We start from the raw sequence: 20,678 nt of genomic DNA, 5'->3' as shown, positions 1-20,678 counted from the left end.
ATAGCATCTAAAATATACCAGGAGCTAATGATCCAATTTCCACATGTTTTGAGATGATATCACTATCATTTCATTATTAAATCAAGGCAACCCTGTTTTATCAATGAATGTGTCCTACTGACTTATTTTGCATCAAAGTGAACTATTACCTCAGGTATAGAATAGAATAATTAAGGGTGTTACTATATTCTCATGTAATATACATGAGCAAATAGTTAATTAGTGAAATTATATATTTTTAACTTTCCGAAGAAGTTTATGTTTTCATAAAAAAATCGATTCGCTCATTTTATGTTTTCTCGACGTTTCAAGCCATTCTGAATCGAATGAGACCAGAAAAAGTATGCGTGTGTGTGTGTGTACAGATTTTTTACCGTAAATCGAGGTTTTCTCGAAAACGTCTGAATCGATTTCAAATATTTAAAAGCCATTCGATGTATCTCGATGAGGACTAAGGTTTATCAATTTTGCGCGACGATCAGCCAAGCCGTTTCTTTGTACATAGCAGAAATTTTTTTCGTCTACGTTTTAGCCCGCAATTCTGAATCGATTTTGAAAATTCGAAAACCGTTCGAAAGATATTGGTTTGGGAATCGCACTGATTAGTTTTTGAAAAAAGATCGGCCGAGTCGTTTTCTTGTAATAAAGTGTTAAAAAAAAATTCGACAATTTTTATGAATTTTTTATTGGAGTAGATACCATAGTCTTATAGATCATACTAAAATATTACGGCCCTACGACAAGTCGTTTAATTTTAAAAATTAGTCAAAGTTTGCAAAAATTAGTTTCGTTTTTTTGCCGTTTGTCAAAATTAGACCTTTCATCGACATGTGGCGATATATACCATGGTCTTATAGAACTTACTGAAATATATGCTTTACGAGAAATAGTTTAATTTTAGAAATTCATCAAAGTTTGAGAAAATGAGTAGTTTTTTTGGCGTTTGTTAAAATTAGAATTAAACGATTTACTTGGTATAACGATAGAGTACTTGGTCTTAATGACATACTAAACTATTAAAGTCCTACGAAACTGGTTCAATTATAAAAATTATTGATTTTTGAAAATTTGGTTTTAGAAAATACTCCGAGTTAACGTGTTAGTTTGTTTTCACTTCTGTGTAATAAATCCATTCGGAATACTTTTAATCACTCATAAATTAATTTATTTTTTATTGAATAAGTTGATAATTCACACATATAGGGAAGTTCATCAATACCAACTATTTATTTATCATATATTTTAATAGATATTCTGATTAAAATAAAATATTAAAGTATAACCTAAAAAGTTCTAAAGTTTTAAAGTTAATAACTTATAATTCTGGATTTTCTTTTAAATTTGGAACACATGTAGAGTAGAGCGAGACCAAAGGTCCGCGGGTAAAAAAGTCCACTAATGATATTTCAGAAACCATCAAAGTCACAAATTGTTTAACAACAATATTTAAAAGTTGAGGGGAAAAGACGAATAACCACCACCACCTCAATATCGTTATATAAACGACAATGTTTGAAAATCCATAACAAAAGTAATTTCTTTCATTTGTGAGCACTTGTTTAGTTTAAGAGATTTTAATATAAATTTTAGGTATACGTTATTTAATTAGCCCATAAAAGCCTACAGGTGGGTGGGGTAAAAAGGACCAACTTTACTCTGGCAAAGATGTAAACAATAAAAAATAGTAAATAAAATAGTAAATTATTTTAAAAAAGTAATTTTTTAATAGACGATCTAAATAATTAGTTATTTCAACCTTTTGATGAATATTTCTAACAAAATGCCATTATATACAGCAAAAAAACACATTTCTACAATAATGAATTAGCTGGGAGCTTACTGAACGTAGTCAGATACTTGTTTGTTTGATATGTGTAATTTTTTGTGATATAATTGGTTTGATTTTCACAATATAATTGCTGAAATCGATAAAAAAGATTGACAATCATTGGTAAGCATGGTCCTACAAGCCGACAATAACACGAACACACTGAAATTCGAGTACGTTAGTACGTATATAAAACGCACACATGCTCCAACCGTCGACAATCGTAGTTCACAAAGCGAGCGCCTCACACAAGAACCATCGCATCTGTACCATCTCATTTAGGCCTCGTCCAAATGGCCATACACTATAAATGCTGTGTATACTATTGAACTAAAAAAAATTACGCAAGCATAACTTTATATTCCTGAACGCTTGCTTGATTATTTTGTCATTTTATTTCATTCTTGTTACATAAGTCCTATGACTTACTTATCATCATTTTAATAGGTGATATGGATCTATAGACGCCTCAGAAAAAAACTGAATTAACTCCAATTAAGTCTATTGATAAATAAAAGGTAAAACAAAAAAGCCATCGATAAATTTATATAGTAATTGTTACAAAAATGGAGTTTAACCAATATATACTCGACAAAGTAAAGATTGTGAAGTATCAAAAAATATATTGCAATTTTTTTTTAATGAATTAGTTTTAAAGACGATTGCAATATATTTTCGATCAAGATAAACACGTCTGCGCCACTAAAGCATATGAAACAATATTTAGAATCTTGGGTCTATTGATATTGTGTATATTTTATTTTATAAACGAATTCGCTTTCGGTATTCCGTCTAATAAACAAATGTAAGAACACAATGACGGTGGTGTATTTGCGCATCTGTTGTTACTCGAATGATTCGATTTCATTCGATTCGGATCATATGAGTAACTCGAATGGTTCGATTCAATTCGGATCATGCCAGTAACTCGAATGATTCGATTCAATTCGGATCATGCCAGTAACTCGAATGATTCGATTGAATTCGGAACATGCAAGTAACTTGAATTCGGGTGGCTCCCATGATTTAATTATTTTTTTATTTTTTATTTATATTTATTATTATTGTTTATTTTTATATTATATATATATATAAAATGAATATAATGTTTATATAAATAATATATAACATAATTAAAATATTGTATTTATTATTATTATTATTTTGAACAGCATTCAGAACTTAAGAGTCCTATAAGCTGATGTGCTTTACTTAATACTAGTCGGTTCTACAGATATAGCAACCCAAACAGTTGTCTCATCTCTGTATGATCATTATTATTACTATTTCTGTAATAGGGCGAATTTTTTTTACTTGGAAAAACATTGCTATGTATATTTATAATTAAAAATTGTTGTCACTACTATTTGACAACAGGTTGCTGATATCGGGATCGAACTCGAGACCCCGGTTCTATGAGCGAGCCCAATTGTCAAAATTAAATTAAAAAAACATGTAAATTAGCTGTATAAATGTAATTAAATAATTACAGTACAAAAAATAATTATTATTGCTATAATATATTTATAATGTTTTTACAAGTCCAATGTTACAAGATCCCGATATGTGGACCTAGCCTACAACGCAGTACATGCAGCTTAGGAGAGAAGCATAGGCAGTTTAAATGAGCGTGGCAATAACATTCGTAACGCCGCAACATTTTATGTCATTAGAACAAAATATAGTAATGAATAGACGATACGGTGCAGTACATCCTTCTCAAATGAATAGACTAATTTGATTAAACTGAGAAGAACACAAAATTACAAATTATTTTATTCTCATTCATGATTACAAATTAGTTTCCATAATAGAAAATATAAGACACTGAATCTATCATTCAGGGTTATTTTCATGCAGTTTGAAATAAGAGGTCAAACTTTTCTTATCTTTTTCAATTAATACATTTTCGCAATTATCAATATAAAAAAGTAAAGTGTGCTTTCACAGAATTGAAACACGACTTTGTATTTTGGTTTAGTTAGTAATTCAGATGGTTTATGCAATAAAATCAAAGTTAAACATTTTCAAGTATATGTAAAAAATAATTGCTTATGGCATGTATACTTTAGATCTAATGTTAAAGGAATTGTGTAATAATAATATCAGTTTAATTTATATATTATGTTTATATTTTTGATATTTTTAAATTAAACTTTCAGTAAAATTCATAATATGCTTTATACTATATGATATATTTTTAGAAATATAATAACTTTCGAGTTGCTTGCCATTTATTGTACTTTTTTATTTAAAAAATTTATAGAAGTACACAATATGCAAAATCATATATTTGAAACATGAAAAATCTAGCAATAAAATAATTCCTACATATACAATAGTAAATATTGAAATGAAATGAATTAGAACATATAAAGAATACTGCAAAGTAGCATCTGCATTTAGAAGGAAAACCTTATAAAAAAATTTAATAACAAACAACTCTAATAATACACACAATACAAATTGATTTATACGTATGATAGGGCGGGGCACAAAGATTCAATTTGACTTTAACAAGTAAGTAATTATACTGCTTATACCAAATGAACTACATCATAACGCAGAACACATATCAAATAAACAACTACCATATTATGTCCAGTAAATTTAAATTATTCCCAGTTAATTCTTGAAGAAAAGTGTTTTTCACTATTTTTTTCAAATTTGTCATCTGTCCCTTTTTACCTCATGGACGGGGTAAAATGGAACAGCCAGGGTGCAAACAGATCCTATGTCTCAATTTTAATTTTAAAAGAATTTTACGAAATAATAGCTACAATACTCAACCAATGCAAAATATCAATTTAAAGGGCACATTTTTAATAAGGATAAGGGATCGTTCAAGTATTACGTAAGCAGATTTATTACAATTATTTACCCTCCCTCCGCTTTGTCAGCAAAAGTAAGCAAATTTCTTACCGAAAATAAGCAAAATAAGCGAGTCAATAACACCCCCGCCCCCCTATAGTGCTTACGTAATACTTGAACGGCTCCTAACGCTGTATATAACCTTGGTATGGTATTTCTTTAGAAATATTCATCATCGGAGTTGGAATTTAATTCAATTTATTTTTTGTAATTTTTTAACTTCCCGTAGGGTAAGTTATTGTAATGGGCCGAAAATCGGAATTGAAAATTTTTACATTTCTCGACGTTTTGAAGGTTTCTGAACATTTTGGCCTACTCCAGAAAAAATGGATGTGTGTGTGTGTGTATGTATGTATGGATACAAATTTTCGCCCACGTTTTCGGGCGTACGGATCAACCGATTTGAATGGTTTAAAAAACATTCGATTCCTATTGATAAGAAGATGTGCTGATTAGTTTTTGGCAAAGGCAGGTCTAGCAGTTACGGAGATAAGGAGCAAAGAGTGCAGAAAATAGAAATCGAGTTTTTGAGAGAACGGAGCATCCGATTTGAATGATCTAAAAAACATTCAATACGTAATGATTGGGAGAAGGGGTTATTAGTTTTTCGCAAAGACAGGCCCAGCCATTTCGGAGATACAGAGCTAAATGTACAAAAATGGCAGTTTTTGAGAGAACTAAGCGTCCGATTCAATTGATTCAATGAACTTTCTGCTTGTCTTGACAAAATAATTGATACTGGAAAAAAAAATTTTGTTTAATTTTTTTTTTTTTTTTTTTTTAATTTTTTGTATATCGAAAATAATTCAGATTTTATTTTTAATTCTGACTATAGTTCTAATATACTTTGAACAAATAATTTCAACTCTGCAATTCAGTTTATATAATTCTTATAAATATTAGACAATGTTACAATATTTATATTAATCTATTTGAAAACATTCAATATTCCTCATACATTTCGTTACGGTACGGAAAGTTCCAGCAATTTGCCTTAAGGCACGATGCCACCCACCCCACTAGTTTTAATTTATATTTTTATTTACTATTTTTTATTGTTTACGCCTTTGCCAGGGAAAAGGTTCAGTTGGTACTTTTTACCCTACGCACAAGCAAGCTTTTATAGAAATTATATAAAAAAAATGGTTGAATCTAACTTAAATTTAACAATACATCTTATAAAACTATTAAATAATATATACTTAAAAATTATATTAAGGTTTCGTAAACTAAACAACACTATTCGCAACCAAAAAAGCTACCAACGAATGAAAATAATTTTATTATTGTTCAACATTGTTGTTCATCTCCTGATAGCGACGTTGCTTTATTTAAGATGTTGGTTGGTTACAAATCTTATTCCCTCTACGTTCAAATATTGTTGTTAAAAAAATCCTAACTTGACTTGTTTTTGAGATATTTGTGATAGAGCTTTTTACCCGCGGACCTTTAAACACCACTCTACACTATCTCGTTCAACTTACAGCATCTTAAATTTTTATGAATGTATAAAATTCATTAGGATTGATGCGCATCAATCTGTTTGGCTTTGAATTATAGAGATCTATGAAAATGAAATAACAGATGCCGAGTGTCGAGTACTCGGCGAAGGTAAACGCTTCTCCGGTCGAACGAGGCGGCCGCGTCGTAGAGCGAGGTGTCCGTTTGTGTCCGCTTATGTCGGAGAGTGTACCTCCTCGAGCGTCTCAAAACTCAAAACACAAAACACAGCGCTGTGCGTCGGTACGCGCCAGTTGCTTTCAGCGTATCGTAAGCGCAGGACGCGTATCAGTCGCAACGGAACGGCTTTCGACGGGCACAATACACGTGCATCGTACCCGATGCGTACCATCGCACAATAACAATTTGGATTATACAAAGGAGAGTGTGTTCAGTGTTTGTTGACGACAAAGAGTGATTCTCTACGATCTTTGTTTAATATAAGTTTCTTGGTGCTAGAATAAGCGCGTGTTTATTAACTTGTTGTGTGTTTTCATAGTGTCGTTTTTAAATCATTTGTCATCGTTTTCATCTGACAAAGTTGTTACTGATGGGCGAAGGATAGAGTTGTAATTATTCGTTCATCATTTGAAAAATAATAACGTAAAAGTGTTTTTGTTGTGTGAATGCCTCACGTTGAAGGCAGCAGCGTGGAGCCGATGGCCAGTGGACTTGTGAAATGGTGGAGAGCCAAGTTCCACGGCGGTTACAAACAGATAACAGGTAATTACTTTTCTAGAGACTCTTTGATGTTTATTCTAGTAACGCACGTCCCTGCAGAAGACGGGGCCCGCGCGCCTTCCTGCCGGCACACTCTCTACTTTTTTGAAAGAACGCCGCACGTCCTTTCCTGCAGCCGGAAAATGTTAATCGAACATTGCGATTGCTATTTTATGACCTTACTAATATGACGGGAATCTCAGCCTGTTCGTAATTGAAACATCATTCCAGTCATGATCATTTGACACAAATTTTGTTGATATGTTTAATTTTGAAAACTATTCTGCCTCATTCCTACGAGTCCTGGCCGTTGAGATTGCGTTACCTAATCGTGATTTGCATATTTGATACATTTAGATGAATAAATTTCAACTAGATGCAGAACTTTCAATACATAGTTTATGAATATATTGATATTCAATGTTTTTATGCAAATTCCTTATCCTATATAGAGCAATAGGTATTTATTTGTCGGTTGACCAAGTTTCTAAATATAACAAATTTAGATTTTTCTTCAAAAATATACACTTCAATATTTAATTCATTAATTCATATAAGGTAGATCGGGCCTTAAAGATCTGCAGGTAAAAAGGACCACCAACGATATCTTAACTAGCTGTAAGTGGAATTCTATCTTGAGGCAATTATGGCATTGTACCTTAAGGCAAATTGCTGGAACTTCCCGTACCGTAACGAAATGTTCGAGGAATACTGAATGTTTTCAAATAGATTATTATAAATATTGTAACATTGTCTAATATTTATAAGAATTATATAAACTGAATTGCAGAGTTGAAATTATTTGTAAAGTATATTAGAACTATAGTCAGTATTAAAAATAAAATCTGAAATATTTTCAATATACAAAAAACTAAAAAAAAAAAAAAAATTGGAACAAATTTTTTTTTCCAAAATCAATTATTTTGTTAAGACAAGCAGAAAGTTCTTTGAATCATTTAAATCGGACGTTTAGTTCTCTCAAAAACTGCCATTTTTTACATATTTAGCTCCGTATCTTCAAAATGGCTGGGCCTACCTTTGCCAAAAACTAATAAACACTTCTCCCAATCATTACTAATTGAATGTTTTTTAGATCATTTAAACCGGATACTCCGTTCTCTCAAAAATTCGATTTCTATTTTCTGCACTCTTTGCTCCGTATCTCCGAAACGGCTGGACTTGCCTTTGCCAAAAACTAATCAGCTCTTTTCCCTATCAATAGGAATCGAATGTTTTTTGAACCATTCAAATCGGTTGATCTGTGCGCCCTAAAACGTGACTGGAAATTTGTATCCATACATACATACACACACACACATCCATTTTATCTGAGGTATGCCAATACGTTCAGAAACCTTCAAAACGTCGAGAAATATAAAAATTTTCAATTCCGATTTTCGGCCCATTACAATAACTTACCCTACGGGAAGTTAAAAACAAGTAAAGCCAAGAAATTTTTAACAACAATATTTGACAGTAGGGAAAAAGATATAACCAGCCATCACCTTGATTCTCAAGACGTCGCTATCCGGAGATAAACGGCAAAGTTTGAAAATGTATAATAAAAATATTTTCTTTCGTTGTTAGTTTTTTTGGTTGTGAGCACTGTTGTTTAGTTTATGAGACCTTAGGTATACGTATTTAATTGTTTTATAAGATGTATTGTTAACTTTAAGTTAGATTCAATCGTGTTTTTTGTATTACATCTATAAAAGCTTACATCTGAAAGGAGGAAAAAGCCCCAACTGAACCTTTGCCTTGGCCAAGGTGTAAACAATGAAAAATAGTAAACAAAGAAGTAAATTAAGTTTAAAATAGCAATTTTACAAGAGGTAAATTAAATAAATAGTTGTTCCAACTATGATGCTGAATATTTCTGACGAAATACCAGATCAAGGTTATATACAATGTTATCTGTGTAATCATGAAATTTACAAATTTTTGATAAACAACAAAAGTACACATTTCCACAATGATGAATTAGCTTAGATTTTTACTGAAAATAGTCAGATAGTTGTTCGTTTGATATGTGGTATTTATTGTGGTGTAATTGGTTTAGTTTTCAAAATATAATTGTTCAAAGTCAAATTGCACCATTGTGCTACCCCCTACTCTATATTATATGTCAAACTTTGCAGTTTTTTAATTGTCGCATATAAGGCATATATTATTTGAAGAGTCATGACGGTTAATACAGCACGATCAAAATTCAGTATCTTTTGAATTACTATTATTTTTTGTGATGTTTTGTTCCCGGCGCATTCACTTTTTCAAACTTCAATCGTCTTTGACATACATCCATGCCACTCGTGAACGAAATTAAAAGAATGATTATAAAAAGAAAATGGACAAATTACCGCCGACCCAGTGTTTCATGTGGAATGTTTCCAAGTAGCAAGTGCCAAACCAGAGTATACACAGTATAAGCTAGAATGCTTTGATCCCAGAATAGAGCATAATATCTGATCAGTCAACGATCTTCATTCATATAACCGATGCCCACTGCTTAGGAAATGTGTTCTCTAGCATTTTGTGTGGGCGATCCACTGCTATATCGGTAAATGATTCTAAATAGTAATATTGCTGCCCTATTATATATTTTTCATTTTTAACCTTTTCCCGCTTGCAATTATTACGACACGTGCATGTGGGCACTAATGTAATTTGCTCGATTTGTATCCAATACAAAACAGAGAATTCAAATCATTTTTGCTGTTTAAACTTAGCTAAGACTTTGCAAACAATTCTATTATTGACCTACATTGTGTTTTTAACCTCAAAAGAACAAACCACATCTTCAGTAACGGTCTAGATTACTTCATAGAGCTAATTGCATTAAAATAATAAGATTCGGATAATTGGACATTATAAACATTTATGCGGGTAATAAAAAAAACTTAGAAATATCGTAAAATAACATAAAATTAGATTTTAAAGTAATATTTTAAAAGCAACACAAAAATTTATATGATGATTAAATACTTTCAATGGATAAAAAATAGGGTAGGGCAGGGCACAAAGGTCCAATTTGACTTTGAGCAAATATATTGTATACCAACCCAATTATATCACAAGAAATAACACATATCAAACAAACAACTATCTGATTACGTTCAATAAAACTCACCGCTAATTCATTATTGTAAAAATGTGTTTTTTTGTTGCACCTTTTCAAAAACTTGTTTCATGACCTTTTTTACCCCACGGCTAAGGGGCGAACAGATACAATGGCTTATTTTTAGTATTAAAGAAATTTTATGAAATAATAACTGCATTAATCAACCAATGCAAAATATAAACTCCATGGATACATTTTTTACAGAGGGATCGTTCAAGTATTACGTAAGCAGATTTAGTACAATTATTTACCCCCCCCCTTCCCCTTTCTCAGCAAAAGTAAGCAAAGCTGTCACTAAAATATCACATAAATAAGCAAATCAATAACCCCCCCGCCCCCCTATAGTGTTTACGTAATACTTGAACGGCCCCAGAGATAACACTGTATGTAACCTGTATCTAGTATTTTGTCAGAAATACTCGTATCAGTAGTGTTGGAATATTTATTAATTTATTTTATCTGTTGAAAAATTGCTTCTATCTTTATTAATGTTTTATTTACTATTTTTTTATTGTTTACATTTGTGCTAGGATAAAGGTTCCGTTAGAATTTTTTCCAAATATTGTTGTTTATCTCCCGATAGCGACGTCGTAAGAATCAAGATGATGGCTGGTTATACATCTTTTTCTTTCTACTTTCAAATATTGTTGTTAAATTTTTTTTAACTTCAATCTTTTTTGAAATATTGTTGGTGGACCTTTTTACCCGCTGACATTTAAGCCTTGCTTTACCCCTGCCTACATTCACATACATTCAAATAAAAAATCTTTTGCTCAATAATATAAGATATTTTCATATATAGTATTCGTATTCATTTTCCAAGTAACAATAGATTGATAAACTATTTTCCTTATGTTGATGGTAATTTCCAGCATATAATTTATTTATAATTTTCATAAATATCTTATGTATATTTCGCAAGTGTGCATGCATAATCATCATTTCGGGTAAGCTTTCGAACAGTTGGAAAAGCACGTTAGGTTATTGAGTTTATTTAGTATGCGCTGCTGCGTTCGGTAACCGCTTTACATTAGAATTAAGACTCGGTGGTATCACGTACTTATTTAAGTTTGGCTACATATAGATCAAAGCTTTATTTTACGTACCGTTGACACCAGCATCCTTTCCATACACGTAAAATATTAACTTAGTACAGGTATGCGAATTATGAATGCATGTCAGTTGTGCGTTAGCAATTGGATGAAGAGAAACTATTGACGACAATGAATAAGGATTGTTGCTATCAATTGTATGGGATATTGGGATTTGTCAATCAGATCAATCACAATCAATTCTTTTCGGATACAAGATGTGTATACACATATAGTATAGTATATTTGAATGTCAGCGTTCCACTGTATATCCACAAAAGCATTTTAATAGATTGTATAATTTCACCATCGCGCTACACAATATAATTACATCAAACATCGTGGATCTGGGTATAATTACGTTAGGACGAACGATTATACCTTCTAACGTTGTACGACCGCGTTTGTTATGTAACTTGCTTTGATTACCCAAAAAAGATAGTGTTCCGAGAGAAATCCATCTCTGGTTTGGCCAAAGGCGAAAAATAAACGCTCACAAAACGAACGTTCTCCAATTTATTACACGCCCATACACAGCGACGGCACAACACACTTGCAACACGCATACATCATAATCGACTGCGAGTGTTTCCGCATAGATCCACACATACGTTGGCTTAGGGATGCCTGAAATGTGACAGACGTCGATCGTAAAGGATAACTAGCTGTAAGTGAAATTCTGTCTTAAGGCAATTAAAGCATCGTGCCTTAAGGCAAATTGCTGGAACTTCCCGTACCAAAAATTATTATTTTTTTTAAAAACGAATAACATTTTTGAAAAAAATTTACTTCGAAAAAATTAGATTTTTGGGAAACTATAAATTTGACAAAAAATTACTTTTTTTGAAAAAAAAAAATTTTTTTTGAAAACAATATTTTTTTGAAAAAAATGATTTCTTCATTTTGACATATTTTGGAAATTCTGAACTTTTTTTCAAAGCAATCGTACTGCTTTATCTGCATAGGGACAAAATGTCAAAGCGCGCAAGTGCCGCGCTGCCGTCTAACGGAACCCATAGAAATATAAAAAAAAATTATACTTATTGTTAAAATCTTTATAAAATATCTGATAATTTGATGTGCATATGTCTAATGATCATTTTTGACCGCCAAATGGCATTTTTTTTTACTTTTATCATTAGATCTTCGAAACCGCTAGACCTGCCTCCATGTAAATTTGATCAATTCTTCATCTTGTCAATACAAGTAAAATGTTTTTTGATTTATTCACATCGGACGCTCCGTTCTCTTAAAAACTGAGTTACCGTTTTCGAAACTTTTTGCCCCGTATCTTCGGAACGGCTAGACCTGCCTTCGCCAAAAACTAATCAGCACGTCTCCTTATCAATACAAATCGAATGTTTTCTGAATTATTCAAATCAATTGATCTGTGTTCCCGAAATCGTCGACGAAAATTTGTATCCGCACATACATACACACACGTACATACACACACACACACACATACATCCATTTTTTCTAAAGTATGCCAAAATGTTAAGAAACCTCTGAAACGTAAAGATATATAAAAATTTTTATTTTCGATTTTTTTGCGATTACTATAACTTGCCCTACGGGAAGTTAATTATTATTCATCGATATATCGGCAATTGATTCTTAGCAATATATGTATTCGAAAACTATATCAATGAACAACATTAGACAAATGCAGGGACGAATGAATGATTTGGTATTTTGATGTAGTGTATTTCGTCATAACAGCGAAACGAAACTGTTTTTAACTTCCCGTAGGGCAAGTTATAGTAATCGCAAAAAAATCGAAAATGAAAATTTTTGCATTTCTCGACGTTTCAAAGGTTTCTGAATATTTTGGCATACCTTAGAAAAAATGGATGTATATGTGTGTGTGTGTGTGTTTATGTGTGTGTGTGTGCGTGTGTGTATGTATGTGCGGATACAAATTTTCGTCGACGATTTCGGGAACAACGATCAACCGATTTGAATAATTCAAAAAACATTCGATTCGTATTGATAAGGAGACGTGCTGATTAGTTTTTGGCGAAGGCAAGTCCAGCCGTTCCGAAGATACGGGGCAAAAAGTGCCGAAAACGGTAACTCAGTTTTTAAGAGAACGGAGCGTCCGATTTTGATAATTCAAAAAATTTTACTTGTATTGACAAGGTGAAGAATTGATCAAATTTACATGGAGGCAGGTCTAGCGGTTTCGAAGATCTAATGAAAAAAGTAAAAAAAAAACCATTTGGCGGTCAAAAATAATCATTAGACATATGCACATCAAATTATCAGATGTTTTATAGAGATTTTAACAATAAGTATAAATTTGGTTTACATTCGTATGGGTTCCTTACCAATGTTTACGCGTTAGACGGCGACGCGGCGCTTACGCGCTTTGATATTTTGTCTTTATGCAGTAAGGGCAGTACGATTGCTTTAAAAAAAAGTTTAGATCTTGCAAAATATGTCAAAATAAAGAAAACAATTTTTTTTTTTTAATTTTTTTTTTTCAAAAAAAGTAATTTTTTGTCAAATTTATAGTTACTCAAAAATCTTATTTTTTCGAAGTAATTTTTTCTTAAAAATGTTAATCGTTTTAAAAAAAAATAATAATTTTTGGTACGGGAAGTTCCAGCAATTTGCCTTAAGGCACGATGCCCTAATTGCCTTAAGACAGAATTCCACTTACAGCTAGTTTGATTGCTGATCTGTATTCTTTGACCGCACTGCTTTTAAAGAGTCACAGGCATTTTTTGTTCAATTTTTTTTTAATAATAATGTAATTTGTAAACATATAGATCACTTTGTTTATTATTTGGTATAAGTTGGATATTAGTAAATAATTACCAGCAATTAGTTTTGTTTGAAGTGACATTTATATGTTGTGACATGTATTTTTTGACCTTTTTGGACGAAAATTAAACAGATGAAAAAAAAAACTAACTTAACTAATATAAGACAAAATACGGAAGATAAAGGAAAAGGAAAATATAGTACAAGGAAACAAAAGATTTCACAAAGATTTCTTGTTTAAATAATTATATTTTGTTATATTATATTTATAAGCTTTGTTTAAATGATTATGTCGTGTTACATATTTCTGATATTGAAAGTCGTTATGAACCATTTTTGGTGTTTATAGCTATTGTTTTTAACCTATTTTTATGCCTGGTGTGTACGGTTGTGCCACTCGCCCTTTTCTTGTATGATTTGGTTTTATGACTAAACCATTGTATTCAAAGACAGTATTTTAGTACATATTTTCATATAGACAAATATTCAAATTACCATAGAATTTACTTTTCTTCCAGCTAACTGATAAATTAACAAAATTATTAGTGAACAAAAAATAAGTGGCACAACCGTACCCAATCGTCTCTATTAGCCAAAATGTTGTATTTCTATACGTTGAAATATAGAACAATGTGATATTCTTTTTACAATTGTTTAAATGCAGACTGTAGAAGGTCTAAAGTTTCTAGGATCAAACAAAGTTTATTTTTATCGCCAGTTATCTCCCACATCGATCATTTTTGTACACCCTTAGTGTTCGCATCATAATACAGTGCGTACACATGAAGATTTTGAAATATTGTTAGTCTGCTCACGCAATCTTTTCAACTCTTCGCGACATCGCGTTTTTCTTTGTACCATCTGTCTTGCTTAACAACATACCAGGAAACTTCACTGCGGTTGCAAAAACTTTATAGAAGAAAATCGAAAGATATTTTTTGTCCATCACTTTTATATATCGATCTTTCTTATAAAGTAATAATGTTTTAGTACTGAAAACCTTACCACCAATTATAAAATAAAGAGAGATTGTTTATCCTTTGTTTTAAATATCTTGGTTGATTGATCTACTTTTCATGTTAATTATTTCGTTAATTACTCAGAAGCATTTTATGAATAGATAAAAGTGTGTATTCGATTGTAACATATAATATATTGATTTATTGATTTCTTACATTATGAATCATTCGAACGATCTTTTATGTCACTACATAAATCTTGAACGTTAGATATAAATCGTTAGAGCGCTATTGTATTTATTGAGCATTCATTTATGCTTCACACGCAGTTTATGAATTCACTTAAAATAGCCATCACTCAGTGCAGTGATTGAAACGCGGCTTCGCGAGACCTTCAAAGTCTATATTTATTTTCGTCTTGTTTTAATTAAAGAGCATACAACTTTTGCAATAATGGATCATATTAATCCATTAAAGAAGTCGGATATTGTAGGAGCACTAATTTTATTCTCTCTGTGATGTCTAGCCATCTACAAGGTCAGTACTAGTCGCCACTAGTCCGAATTAATAGCGTTCGTAAATATTTACTAACAGGCCTGCCAAATACTCGCGAACGCTCTGTAGTTTATAGTTATAAAATCGTTTTTCTGATCGTATGAACTTTTTATAGAACGATGCCAAATTGAAGATCTCTTTGAAGATTTCCGCGGGTGTAATCGACCATTTATTACTTTTTTCGAACACGTATTCGTAATCCCGTAACGTGTATGCGACCGCTTTAATTGATCATTATTTTTTTAATCTGTCTAATGAACGAATAATATGGTTGCTTTGAGTTTCGTCGTTTATATATATATATATATATATATATATATATATATATATATATATCGTATACAGGGCCGGTCCTGCCTTGCATGCAATGCATGCAAAAAATGCGGGCGCAAGCCTTAGGGGACGCCAAATCGAGATTCGGAAATTAAATTTATAATGTATTATTTATATTTTTTATTATTCATATGAAATTTAGAATACTTAATAAATTATAATAAACAATCTAACTTAACAAAGGATACGGAAACTTAAAAAGCATATTTATTTTGCAATGTGATATTAGTAGAAACAATTAACCGATTAATAACTCTGCAAACTAATCAATAACAGCTCTGTTTATTGATTAATCTACTTATTCAATTTTTTCTTTGTTTGAAGTTACCATGGAATCAAAAAATAAATTATCTAGTGTTCAATCCCGTAAGCGCAAACCTGCGAAAGATTAAATTAATTATTGGGCATTATTGACGACAAATTACGAGCTGATTTAGTTGAAACGGAACTTTTTAAAAAACATAAACAAATTATAATCGAGAAAATAAAAAATGGGGAGTCAGTGCTTAGAAAATGTTTATTCAGAGAAATTGAATTGTAACTTGTGTTTTTGTTGCAAATGTTTTTCATGTGATGAACTTTGTATGTTGAAGACATGCGTGGTTAGGGTTATGAAAATGGAACAAGTATAAAAAATAAAAGCAAAATTTACTTTGGAATGAATATCTTAAGGCTTTTTTATACCTAGTAGTGTCCATACTCTAAATTTAATAATTATATTAACTATGCAGAAATAATACATATCAAATATAATTAGTTTTTTTTTCTATATAGTTAAAAAAATGTGTAATTTCTTTGCATTTTTACTGATTTTTAAACAATACTTCTAAAATACGTTAAAAAATGATCACAATTGAAACAATCTGATACTCTGAATATGACGGGAAAGCAAGGATGAATACAATTCGGGTCTTACCATATCAATAAAGAAAAGTTTACGACGCAATTTTGGATATTGTAAATAATGAAAAATTAAATTAAATTAAAAATTTAAATAATGAAATACGAGTGTTATAATTGAAAATGATTTGCTTATAGAAATAAATCGCATAATGAATAAGTAAAATGTTTCAAAATACAAATATCAATATTGCACATACGTTAAAAATAATCAACCCGCGAATTACTTCGATTTTCTAAATAAATTTAAAATCGATGTATATTTTATACGCTTTTAGATTATATCTAAATTTTTGTGTACTAAATCCAGAATAACTAAAAATTTATTTAAAAAAAATGTAAATATTTATATACTTTTAATGATAAACTTTTAAATGATAAACAGTTAAATTTATTTGGGGGGGGGGCGCAAGAACGAATCTTGCATGCGGGCGCTGAGGACCCCAGGACCGGCCCTGTATATATATATATATATATATATATATATATATATATATATATTATTCATACTTTTCCCACTAGAAAGTGAAAGCTTCGGTTAAAATTCAAACAATATTATATCTTAATGTTAACATGGAATCCTAGTTTTCAAACCATTCAATGCCATCAAAATCGATGAGGCGTGTTTTTTCTTTGCTATTGACTCTATTCGAATGTTCACAAGTTTGTCAACTACGATTTTGGGAAATTCACAATAATAATACATGTATACTATTCTGAGATTTTTTGAAACGCGCTTCATTGGCTTGGCTTAGTTTCAACTAGGGTGGTTTGCAACACGATCGTCGCTTTCAAAGAAAACGATTCACTCCAGAAACTAGCGTAAACAGTCTGAGGAACCGATTTTCGGGCATTGTTAAAAACGTAGGGATCGAATTCAATACCTTTGTGAGTTTCACGCTCTGTCGAGTGCTGGTATTACTATATATTACTCTTCTTTCGACTGCTTGTATATTTTTCTTGCGGCGTTCGTTCCAGGAAGGCCCTCAGCGTGCAACACGTTTACTTATCGCAACTACAAGGGGTGCTTATTTTTTCTATTCATTTTTGTCTGTTCAGCCTGTGTTTAACACTCGCGTGTGATACATGCCGATCGCATTTGCAACATAAAAATGCCGAGCCTGTAACTACCGTCTTCTGACATTGTTTTCCTAAGGCGCGACGTTGTGCAAATTCTACGACGATCCTACGTTCAATGACGGTTGTATCAAAACGAATTATCGGGATATGAAATACTAATAAATATTTTTATTTGGTTCATGAATCTTCACTTTTTAATAGTTAAATGAGCAATTAATGAATCAGTAGCACGTGCTCGCTATGTTGTCTATAGTTTTAGTGCATAATTGCATATTTCCAATAATTTGTGTCGATACTTGATGAATAAACGAAAACATAATTATGATCGATTTTATAATATTTTATCAACAAATATTATAATAAATATGTTCGATATTTTTAGGGATTATCTAGTATATGAGGGAATATGAACTATTGCTACTTCCACCTGAATTGCTGAGCTCTTGTAGATATGTAGTTATATTTTTTATTAAATATATTAAATTTTAATTAATCCCAACGTGTGCTTAAGGATAGTGCTTAAAACAAAAAAAACTAAATTTTAGATTTTAAAATTTTATGAAAGTTTTTGGCCTATTTTTTAAACAACATATGCAGTATAGCACATATATTCATTCAGAATACTAATAAAAAGTTTAATTTCCTTTATACAAAACATTTATCTTCTAGAAAACGATAAACTTTCGAGGATCGCTGTTGTAAAAACAAAGTGTAGTGAGGTCCCTTTGAGCCATTCATGAATAAATAAAATATTTGTAGAAATCTAACAGAACCGACAGTAGTATCCACCTATATATGTAGGGTCGATAAACTTGTTATTACTACTATACTTTTGATGCATCATTAAATCCAGCAAAACCATAGCAAAATAATCTTAGGCCGTTAGATAAATGCATTCATGTATAATAATACAGACACGCATGCACAGTTTTAAAAATGTATGAGTTATTATTATTGTAAGGCTGTGTGGGTATACAAACATCATTTGCCTTCAAGAGCTCTATCGCATCGGTCGGCTAGAGCAGAACCTTTATGGACAGATAAGAATTTTAATTGCGATGCTTTCCAAGTGCTACCTTGTTAGTGATTTTTATCCCTCATTAACGGACGAGACGATCGCTTTTGTATCGTATACTCTTTATATTGCGCATTCGTTCATTGCTCAACTGTTGGCGATATAGGTTTAATTGGTTTGAAGAATAGCAATTTTTTCATAATCGTATATATATAAGTTATTATCTGTATGAGAATCTAGTAACATAACATACATTGGACGTATAAGGCAGTCGTGTTTTTCATATTGCCTCATGATATATGGACATGTGTAATATCCTGTCGCGCTGTCAAACGTAGAAATAGTTGAACGTTGTCGGCTACCGTGCGACGCGACGCTTCGGCTCGTGAGACTCCTCTCAATATACCCGACCCGTGCGCTATCGTAACTTTGTGCCGTGACGTCCTGACCCTAGGCAGATCGCACCAAAGAAACTTCTATAGGATGCGAGAATTAAAATTTGATTAGATTCGAAGAAGAAAGGATAAATGAAAACCTCTCTTCGAGTCAATAAAAATGGGTGACGATCTACCTTATTTATTAACTTCCCGTAGGGTAAGTTATTGTAATGGGCCAAAAATCTAAATTGAAAATTTTTACATTTCTCGACGGTTTCTGAACATTTGGGCAGTTGTGTGTGTATGTATGTATAGATACAATTTTCCAGTCACGTTTTCGGGCGCACGGATCGACTGATTTGAATGGTTCAAAAAACATTCGATTCCTATTGATAGGGAGATGTGCTGATTAGTTTTTGGCACAGGCAGGTCCAGCAGTTACGGAGATAAAGAGCAAAGAGTGCAGAAAATAGAAATCGAGTTTTTGAGGGAACGAAGCATCCGATTTGAATGATCTAACAAACATTCAATTAGTAATGATTGGGAGAAGCGTTTATTAGTTTTTGGCAAAGGCAGGTCCAGCCATTTTGAAGATACGGAGCTAAGTGTGCAAAAAATGGCAGTTTTTGAGAGAACTAAGCGTCCGATTTAAATGATTCAAAGAACTTTCTGCTTATCTTAACATAACAATTGATTTTGGAAAAAAAATTGTTTAAACTTTTTTTTTTAATTTTTTTTTCAAGAATTTTTTTTTGTATATCGAAAATAATTTAGATTTTATTTTTAATTCTGACTATAGTTCTAATATACTTTAAACAAATAATTTTAACTTTGCAATTCAGTTTATAAATATTAGACAATGTTACAATATTCATAATAATCTATTTGAAAACATTCAGTATTCCTCGAACATTTCGTTACGGTACGGGAAGTTCCAGCAATTTGCCTTAAGGCACGATGCCATACACCCCACTAGTTACAATAATTTATTGGCATTGCTAAATATTGTGAAATCAAATAGGCGTTTTTGTAAATCTTTGAAAGCACACACATTGGTCAGTAAAACATGATATATTACGTCGGTGCACTTTGTTTCGATTCATGTGGGTCAGCTAATTTTTACATTGAGTTCTCGAAATTGAATTAAATTTGTGATGTAAAAATTTATTAAATATATTTCTAATTGTTTTATGATTTGCAAAAATGTTAGAACCCTTGTATAAAGATATTGTTGAAGATAATACCGGACAAGACCCGGAATCAATTTGAGGACGCTTCCCCGAGGATGGCCCGATGAAGCGGCAGTACGTTCGCATACCTGAGTTGGGAGAAAGCGCCGCGCGCGACTATAAGACGCCATCGTGTGTGCCCGTATCATACAGATGATGAAGCATTAATCTAGGGATGGTCAACAATATATCGATATTAACTACAAAAACTAAATTCATTGTGTATAGTTATAAATCATTTCTCCATACTCAACCAATGCAAAAGTGAAAACTAGTGTAAACGAGAATGAATTCGTTTAAATGAGATACTATAAGACATTTTGCCAGTGTTCC

General features: G+C 31.6%; 1 protein-coding gene across 1 annotated transcript in view; it reads left to right on the top strand.

Annotated features, from left to right (window-relative positions):
• Window positions 1-6,825: 6,825 nt before the first annotated feature.
• Window positions 6,826-20,678, top strand: part of LOC113375613 (protein naked cuticle homolog) — a 39,743-nt gene continuing 25,890 nt past the window's right edge. The window contains exon 1 of the mRNA XM_026615544.1: window positions 6,826-6,922. Within this exon, the coding sequence (XP_026471329.1) occupies window positions 6,826-6,922 (97 nt within the window). The remainder of the gene's footprint in view (window positions 6,923-20,678) is intronic.

The sequence above is a fragment of the Ctenocephalides felis genome, unplaced genomic scaffold (assembly GCF_003426905.1).
Source record: "Ctenocephalides felis isolate EL2017-DRISC unplaced genomic scaffold, ASM342690v1 CF-g0.4_SCAFFOLD_01886, whole genome shotgun sequence".
NCBI classification, from domain to species: domain Eukaryota; kingdom Metazoa; phylum Arthropoda; class Insecta; order Siphonaptera; family Pulicidae; genus Ctenocephalides; species Ctenocephalides felis.
The sequence above is the reverse complement of the archived record's forward strand: the minus strand, read 5'-3'. Positions and strand labels throughout refer to the sequence as shown.